General features: G+C 34.2%; 1 protein-coding gene across 1 annotated transcript in view; it reads left to right on the top strand.

Annotated features, from left to right (window-relative positions):
• LOC107632428 (myb-like protein X) overlaps positions 5,939–9,745 on the top strand; it is an 8,445-nt gene continuing 4,638 nt past the window's right edge. The window contains 2 exon segments of the mRNA XM_016336110.2: positions 5,939–6,613; positions 6,849–7,818. Of these exon segments, the coding sequence (XP_016191596.2) occupies positions 7,741–7,818 (78 nt within the window). The 5' untranslated portion in view covers positions 5,939–6,613; positions 6,849–7,740.

Raw genomic sequence — 9,745 nt, 5'->3', positions numbered from 1 at the left:
CTATTGGTCTGCATTGGGCTTCATAGCACCCAAAATCCTTTTATTATTGCTCGTTATTTCTAACTCAACTACCACATGACTTTTATCATAATCCCACGATAGTGTTCTATCCGAATTAGCATCCGCGTTATTGGTAGGATATCCCACTAAATCAGTCTTCATAACTGAATTGATTGCCTTAATTCTTGTGTGTGTCGTTTCCTGATTGGAAAATTCTTTCCTCCAAAGCTCCTTTCCTCTTAATCGCGTGCAATTCATTTCTGTTATTGCTTTCAAAGCTCCTCTTTTTGTGGTGTATCGTATGAAAGAAAATAGGTATACCGTACCATTCTTCTGCTTTCGTGACAGATATATGTCACTGATCCACCCCGTCCAAGTAAACAAGCTATATAATTATTGCTATGTTATATTTTCTAGTAGCCTATCCATAAAAATAGTAAAAGATTTCTTCTCCAAACGAAAATACTCTTCTTGGTTTCTTGTGCCAAATGTTCTATTCTCTATAGCAAGTGTAGATGACTCACTTATAATATTGCTAGCTAAAAAGTAGAAATAAAAGAATAAGAAGTGAATTGAATGAACACACTGAAAAGAAAGATTACACTTAGCTTTGGTTTTATATGAAAAAGTAAAAAAAATGAAAAACACAAAATTTAAGAAGTGTTATGTGTTTTAAAATCACAATATCATTGGATACTTTCAACCTAACTAACTTTTAGGAGAATGGTTAGACCTCCTCCATCTGAATGTAATGTAAAACCAATAACCTACTCTAACTCAGCATATAGAAGGTAATTATAATGATAGCTTTTCTTATCCAACCGAAGAATATGATGACCTTTTTTCAAATTGATTTTTTTTCAACCTAGTCTAGATAACCTAGCTATCTATTTAGAGTTTAGGCAAGTAGTTATTACTTTATGTTCTCTTTTCGATAACTCTGATATAACAAAATCATTCCATGTCTTCTTTAAAAATCCTCTAAAATAACTCAAAATAATATTATTTAACATCCTTCTCAATTTCTATAATTAATTCTTATATTTCTTGTGAGAAAACATTCAACACATACCATATAAATTCTCATCAATTATCATTTGCAACTAAATTCTCAACTTTCTCTTGAATAAGATTCGCAACACAGTATATATATAACTTTTCAAATATAAATTGTTTGCCAAAACAAAATCTAACATATAACACTAAATAGCTACTGCATTTTATTGATTTATATAGAGCTGAACTACAAAAATAAAGGGCTACATAATTAAATTTGAGACAACCAAAAAATTTCATATTACACATCAAAGAAAGGTGGACACTATTTGCACTACCCATATCTAATGTCCTATAAATCCTAATCAATGGCTCTAGTTAAATGACATGCAAAACCATGTCACTTGACCCCCACCAGATGTAGATTCATCTTCAAAAGTATCGACATCATCATATTCATCAAATTCGAGCTTCAGAGACCTTGTCAACCACTTTAAGGGAGTCTTTTCCTTTTTCTAATACTAAGCACAACCTTGTGTAAGGCCAACAACATATTCCTAATTTCAATAAATCTATTAAAATTTAAACCAAATTAGGCAAATTAATACAAATAGGTCTAAACAACCAAATAATAAAAGTTAACACATTGTATAAGCAAATAAACACATCATCACCTTCTCACTTTCATCAACTTGATCACACAAATTATCTGAGTGATCACTTTCATTTGACATCTCTCTTATGGCATTAGCAAATTTTCTTTTAAGAGAATGACACTTTTATAGCACACACAATATAGTAGCTTCAGTTAACACAAGATTAAAAAAAGGGGAGGGAGGGGTATATCTAGCAGTATACAACTGAAAAACTTGAATCTTTGAAATAGTTAACCTTTTTAATTTGAGAAGAAAAAGAAAAGAAACAACTAATAGATATTTGAAACTGAACATTCAAAATACACAATATACCCTAGATTAGTCTATACCTACTAACCTCTATTATCTAATCCAAGATCTTCATAACTGCCACTATCAAATCGAAGAGTCAAAAGGACAAAATTGGAACCCTATACCTTAACTTAATAGCGGGAGAGAAATATAGAAAAGAGATGTGAAAAATAGCACGTAAATAAAGACATCTCCCTCTAAATCCTAACCTAATAATGTCAGAAGGAAGAGGAAGAGCATACAATGAGTCTAAATATTATAATTTTAATAGGCATATACAATATATTTTTAATATTTAATGCAGGATAGAGCATATTCTGAATGAAAAATATGTCAAGGTGATCTCTTATAAAAAATTAGATAAAGGCCATTTATTTAGAATATTATTACCCTAGTATAGACTAATTTGTCAACCATTCTCTTCTATCTTTATAGCAAATTATCCTCATTAGCACATTATAATTAAATAATTATTCACTTAAGATCAGTAAAAAAATATTAGTAAACCTACTTAAAAGGAATTGAAGCAACCGTAACAAAATTATGGAAGGCCAAACAATTATTTGTTTTCAATTATCATCAAAATAATATACAGGTTAGAGAATCATTTAATGTCATTCATCCTTTAAAAACCTACTTAATATTCAAAAATCAATTACTTGAACATATTTTATTTTTTCACATCCTAAACCTCATTCAAATAATTAGTATATTAAGTGAGCAATCTTCTCTATAAAATCTTAAGCTAGCAGCAATAGATATAAGCAACAAAGAGAATTAAAAGAAAAGCAGCAATAGATATACGCAATAAAGAAAATTGGAAGAGAAGACGAAGAGAGAGAAAGGGAAGAGAAAGAACATGAAGCTAACAAAAACATGGGGTCAATATAAGGAAAAAAGCAAGAATAAAAAAAAAAGCCTATGCATAGATCGAGGGGATATCAGGCTTAGGTAACGAGCACACTTTTTTATTTAAATATCATTATTTTAGTAGGCTTCCTATATAATTACATTTCCAATGAAAAAATATATCATATTCCAATAAAGATACACACAAGATAAAAAAAAATGGGGAGGAAGGGGTATATCTAGCATTATACAACTGAGAAACTTAAATTTTTGAAATAGTTAAACTTTAAAATTTGGACGAAAAAAGAAAGGAAACAACCAATAGATATTTGAAACTGAACATTCAAAATGCACAGTATAAATCCTAAATTAGTCTATACCTACTAACATCCATTATCTAATCCAAGATCTTCATAGCCGCCACTATCAGATCGAAGAATGAGAAGGACAAACTTGGAAGCCAATACCCTAAGCTAATAGCAGGAGAGAAATATACCAAAGAAGTGTGAAAAATAACACGTAAATCAAGACAGCTCCCTAAGTATTCTAATTTAAGTTGTACAAAAGGTTGAATTAGAAGGTAATGGTAAGAGTTCATTCAAAAAAACCTAATGTTATGGAAAAACAAAAGGAAACCACAAATAGTAAGGAAATAATAAATAATAAAAGAGACAATAACAAGAAGGAACAAAAAGAGACGAAGGAAGACACGAAGATGAACAATGGACGACGCAGGGAATGACGCGATTTTTTTTTAAGTAGGATAAAGAAGAACAAATATAGATTAATAAGGATTAATCTAATACCTGAAATCTGATACCAAATGATACGTAATGTATTAGGATTATGTTTCATATCAGGGTCTTTGTCTGCAACACCAACACAGGAACACACACCAGCACTAGTGTCCCTCGTTGCGCATGCTGTCGTTCTTCCGTTAGTGAGCACAGCAATCATTGGCAATGAACTTGGATGGCTACCCCTGCCGGCAGCGTCGTGGCTCGCACCACCTCCCTCACCGACTTAGTCGCGTGTGCGTGCGACCTCCATTCACCTTTACTTGTTGAAACTGCCCCCTCTTCGAGGTGTGACTTCCACTACTCGGTTAGCCATTACCATCGATGATTCTGCTAGAACCACCGTTGAGCTGTGCATCATCACCATACATCCTCTCCCCTATCGCACAACCTTGGGGTCTCACAATGTGAATATGCCGTCCCATAGGTCTCCCAATCTGCTCCACTTTAAGTCCAACATCAATTCTAGCATTTGGGGCTATTTGTTGTTTGCCTAATAGACTCTTCTTAGCTTTATTATGTTAATATGGTCATTAATACTATTGGTTTGCATAACTTCATTGGGCTTCATAGCACCCAAACTCCTTTTATTATTGCTCGTTATTTCTAACTCAGCTACCACATGACTTCTATTATAATCTCATGATAATGTTCTATCAGAATTAGCATCCGCGCTATTGGTAGGATATCCCACTAAAATCAGTCTTCTTCATAATTGAATTAATTGCCTTAATTGTCGTGTGTGTCGTTTCCTGATTTGAAAATTCTTTCCTCCATTTATTCAAATCTTCATGGTAAATTACAACACTACCATTTTATTGATCTTCCTCTCTAGCCATCTGCACCACCATCTCTACCACTGCATTTCATTCCAACAACAACGGTGTACTCCCATTTCCACAATCTTCACTTTTATCTTGCTAGTCGTATATCCTCCTCTCATGATGATCCTACTATTTTCTTCTATATCATCCATCATCATATAACACACTGTGCCATATACCTCGCTTCCAACTTCCTTAACGAACACATCAAATCCACTTATGCCTGTGATAATGTGTATCCATTTGTTAATAACATTAAATATACATGTATCTATTTGCACTCGTCCAACACTAAATGACAAATAGAATTTTGTTGCTTCGTTACACTTCACTGCCTCACCTCACTGTCCACCAATAGTTCAGAATGTATCTTCTGACCAAGCGTGTAGAGGAACTCCAAAGCATTTTAGCCACACCTATCTATTTTCGCTTCATTCATTATCCTTCTATCTCCATATGCTATTAAAATATTCAACAGACCATCTATGTTAAGTGTGAGAGCTTCTTTCGCACTTAGAACGCTATCAACGGTCAGCAAGGCTTTGTACTCTCCCATCTCACGAACTTTGACTACGTGAAGCTAGTCCTTTCGAACTGTTGCATTCAACATGCCGAAGTCTATAGCTTTCGTCGTGGCCCCAATAATACTCTTCTGCATCCAGCTCAAGTTATTTTTTGCCACCGAGACTTCTACTTTCTTTCTCCACTCATTTCCATATGGATCCTTCATGTTTTCTATCTTTTTTCCTACTTTCCACGTGATCCCCTCCCAGAACAAGATTTCTCCCACGTTCGAATACTCCGTCATCTACATGCCTCATAGTAGCTTCAACGTCTATCGCGTTCTTCTCTTGGGTATTAATCTCCCTTCTATATTTAGCCTCTCTCATAAAAATCTCATTTTTTTCTTAATGGTGTGTAATTCATTTATGTTATTGCTTTTAAAATTCTTCCCTTTGTGGTGTATCGTATGAAAGCAAATAGGTATACTATACCATTTTTCTGTTTTTGTGACAAATATATGTCACTGATCTGCCTCATCCAAGTAAATAAGCTATATAATTCTTGCTTCAATATTTTTTCTAGTAGCCTGTCCATAAAAATAGTAAAAAATAGTAAAAAATTTCTTCTCCAAACAAAAATACTCTTCTCGATTCCAGAAGCTTAGATCCTTGTCCTAGTGTTGTGGCTGTCTAACCCTATCCTTCCATCTCTCACATCCTCTCTCTCATCTCTCTTACCACCAAAATTATAAATCATTAATTTCACATTAAGAATTTTTTTAAAAAATCCTTTGTATTTAAATGTTGACTATCTATCTATACGAATAATTTGATGGCAAAAGATTATTCTTCTTAGTCTTAATAGTTGATCACCCTTATCACCTGATTAGATCCCTGAGATCACAAAGATGTTAGTCATGTGCATGTGCTTCGGCCTGGCCTTATGGTTTCCCTTTCTTGCCCCTTTTCTTTTGTTACAATTTCGGGTATTTAGGTTTTCAAATGTTTTTGTTTTTCTTCTTCCAATCTCTCTCGCGTGTAACTTCCGAACTCAGGAACAACACCTTAGAGCCCATTAGGAATAGAGAAAGAGCAAAGAAAGCGAGAAAAAAAATAATAAAAAAATAAATAAATAACCTAGCAATAATTATAGATTTTATATACGAGAGACAACACGATACACAATTACTCAAAGCACACAAACGCATACACCCCATAACCAAAGGAAGAGAGAGAGAGGGAGAGAGAGAGAGAGGAGAAAAGAAGCAGTGGGAAAAAACACAAAAGAGAACCAAAAACCCAGAATCTAGAAAGGGAGCAAGAAACAGCTCTATCATATCACATAGCATACCAAATTCAACACAACACAGAACAAGAGAAAGAGAAGGGGAAAAAAAAGGAAAAGAAAGAAAGAAAAAAAAGTACTTCCTTCAAAAAAAAATATATTTTTTATAGAATATTATACCATATATTAAGATTGTTATTTTTGGTGTATTCGTGTTTCCTGTGAAGAGAGGTAGAGATCTTGTCCTCCTACAATGTCCACTTTGTAGCGGGCAAGGTAATCTCTTCCAGCAAAATTTCCCCTTCTAATCTCTTTCACCAATCGAAATTTCACGTTTTTTTTTTGTTTTCTCGTTAACGCTTCGAATCAGAGCTTCTTTTCCCCCTTTTGATCGATACCCATTATTGCTTAGGTACCTAAAAGTGTTCGATTCTCTTTATTCCGTTTCAATTTTGCTGCTTTTTAATGCGCTTTCTTTCTTCTTCCTTTGTTTTTTTGGTATTATTCTCTCCACCGGGGAAGGAGGGGTTTTATTCAACGAACGTTTTCCAGAATTGGGATTAGGGTTTTCTTTCTATGCGAGTGTCTTTTGACGGGTATGTATGTATACTCAACTTGTTTGGTTTGGTGGATTTTCCTTTTTCTAGGGTTTCTTTGGATCGAAGCTCGGCAGTTGCGGAATTTGGAAATTTTCCGAGTGATTAGGGTTTTGATCAGAGTGTGTGATTCAACGGAAGACTGAGGGTTGCTCCTTCGTGAAATGGGCATGAGCTCTAGTCTCTTCAAGGGTTCAAATTGTGGATTTGGGGCTAAGGTGTTTGATCATTTGCACTTGGAGATTGCTTAAGATGGGGATGAACATTGCTACTATGAGCATGGAAGAGGATTGTCTATATCAGTAACAGTGATCAAGATTTTGAGAACGGATTTTTGAAACAGTACAAAAAGCCTTTCCCAGTCTTTCATTTTTGGTGTTCCCTTGTTCAGTCTTAGCTGGGGAATCGTTTTGGTTTCTGGCCTTGGCACGGAGAAAAAGTTGATCATTCTTTGTTTTTAGTCGAGGAAACACAGAGGATCTGATTTTGGTGGTCCATTATTGTTTCTGAAGAAACCCTTTTGGATTGACATTGTTAGGGTGAGCTTAATACCATACCATAGTCCATAGTGCTCCCAAACTTATACTGATTGGGTTTGTGTTGAATCCTCATCTGTGGTTGCACTAGGACTTTACTGAGTTAGACTTAGATTGAGTAGTTGCTGTGCTCCGCAGTTTTGAATTAAGTTCCGTAATAATAGTTTGAGCTGTTTTCATATTTTGGTGAAGGAAAGCAAACCTTGGTGGTTTCCGTAATCCGTGTTTCTAGTGAGCAAGAGGTTTATGGAGGAATATTAAAACTGGAAATGAGTGTGATGACATGGTGCATGGACAGGAGCATAGTTGCTGTTTCGTTCCCTTTCTGGAACATTGCTGCTGGAAACTAATTGAAGCACTCTCAATTTTGGAAGGATTTTGCACTGGGCATATCTGGATTTTGTGCAATGTCGCGGTGCTTTCCATTTCCACCACCAGGATATGAAAAGGAAGCTAGAACAGATGAAGTAGACTTGTTAAAAAAGGTTATTATACTTTTTAATTCTATATTCACATGGAGTTTGACAATGTTAATTTGCATGATTATGTACATTAGACATTGGAGGAGACTAAGTGCTGTCATGCATTCTTGCTCAATTTAATCATAATATTGGATAATTTTCATGCCAAGTAATAATGAATTTGTTGCTTAGAGTCCACTACATAGGCTCTTTCAAACAATGACATACAGACCATTTGTAGAAAGGTATTGTTTAATTGGGGTATGGATACAATTTAGGATGATTAAAGATTACATCACAAATTCACAAAGGATTTTGGTTTTTTTGTTTTTTGGGAGAAGATGATTCTGGAAAACAAAGCACTTAAAAATAAGGAGACATTTGGAGAGAGAAATTGAGAAGTATTGAAAATAACCTGAGGGAAATTAGAGCTGAACCCAAACACAGAGAGAGTGTGAGAACGGAGTACAACTAAGTTCATATCATACTGAATTTGATAGTTTAATTTTTTTTCCTGCATGGACCAGTGGGGTTTGTTCATCTTGGTTTATGGAAGTTTTCGTTCATTTATGATATACTACTTCCCATAGTTGCATGTCATGTCAAATGTTCACTTTGTCATCTTATATGCTTATGTGATTCATGCTATATTTTTCTGTGTTTTGTCTGAAATACTTCTGGGATGTGTCCAAAATTGGATTTTGGACAGTTTGGTGGAAGTGCATTGCCTGATTATATAAGTTCCAAAGAGGATTGAGTGTAGAAATTATGTTCTTGCTGCTCTAGGAGCAAGGATATTTTGAACATTGTATGTATATCCTGTTCTATGCACATCGATCTCCTCACAAGTTTCATTAAATCCTCATTGTTATATTGTCTTTCCCTGGAAACCAACATAGTTTAATTATTTTGATAGAAAACCATTGGGATTTATTCTTCCCTTGTAAAATAGATATCTACTTTCATGTTAAATTGTTAATAGCATGGATGTATCATTTGATTCATAGCTGCCTATAATAGTATTTAGCATGCTTGACAAAGTAAACACATATAGTGCAGTCATTCATACTACCATGCAAATTACTACTTTTGTTTTGGATTTTTGCTGGTTTTGCAGGGGAGTAGGTGCAGGTTCTCTAACCATAGGGTGTGATTTGTGTGATGAGTGCTTTTGTTGTAAAACAGTTATCTTTGTGTTTGATGTTCTGTCTTCCGATTTAAAATAGTATGACACGTTACCTATTTAAGCAAGTATCAGTATTGTTTGAGAGCAATGCTTTTTTTTATTTCTTGCTTCTGTCACATGGAATAAAGCCTGATTTTCAAATTTTTGGGTGGCCTACATAGATATTCATCCTTCATGTATGTTCTAACAATCATATTCTGCTGACTGATGTGGAATGATAGGATTTAGAGCGCTTTTGGTTGAAGGATACTGACAACCATTTGGGGAAAAGATCTAAAGGTTTTATGACCTGATCTTGCATATGATAGGAAACTTTAAAAGACTGGCCATGTTGACATAATAATAACAGCTTTTTGAAGTTTCAAAGACAGGCCACTGTTTGAAATGGCCTGTGTGTATTTTTAACTTAAGCCTAATCTGATGTGTATTCTAATATGACACTAAAAAGTTTGAAATAACTGCTGTTAGCAAAACCATACACTGGCCAAAAGGGGATCTAAATATCGGTTTGGTAAGCAAGAGTGAGAATTTTGAAGCTGGTGTTTTTTTGTTTTTTGTTTTTTTTTTGGGGGTTTTTAAGTTATAATTTCAATCTCTTCTTTGTAAGAAAAATAAAGAAATAAAATTTTAGGTTTAGCAGTTAAACATTAAAAAAAATGGTATCTTTTTCTTTTTTTTTTCCTACAAAATTCTAAAACAAAAACAGTGAGAATGAAAAAGATAATAGAAACAAACAAATAAGAATAAGAATTAAGAAGCTATATA

The sequence above is a fragment of the Arachis ipaensis genome, chromosome B03 (assembly GCF_000816755.2).
Source record: "Arachis ipaensis cultivar K30076 chromosome B03, Araip1.1, whole genome shotgun sequence".
Classification (NCBI taxonomy): Eukaryota; Viridiplantae; Streptophyta; class Magnoliopsida; order Fabales; family Fabaceae; genus Arachis; species Arachis ipaensis.
The sequence above is the reverse complement of the archived record's forward strand: the minus strand, read 5'-3'. Positions and strand labels throughout refer to the sequence as shown.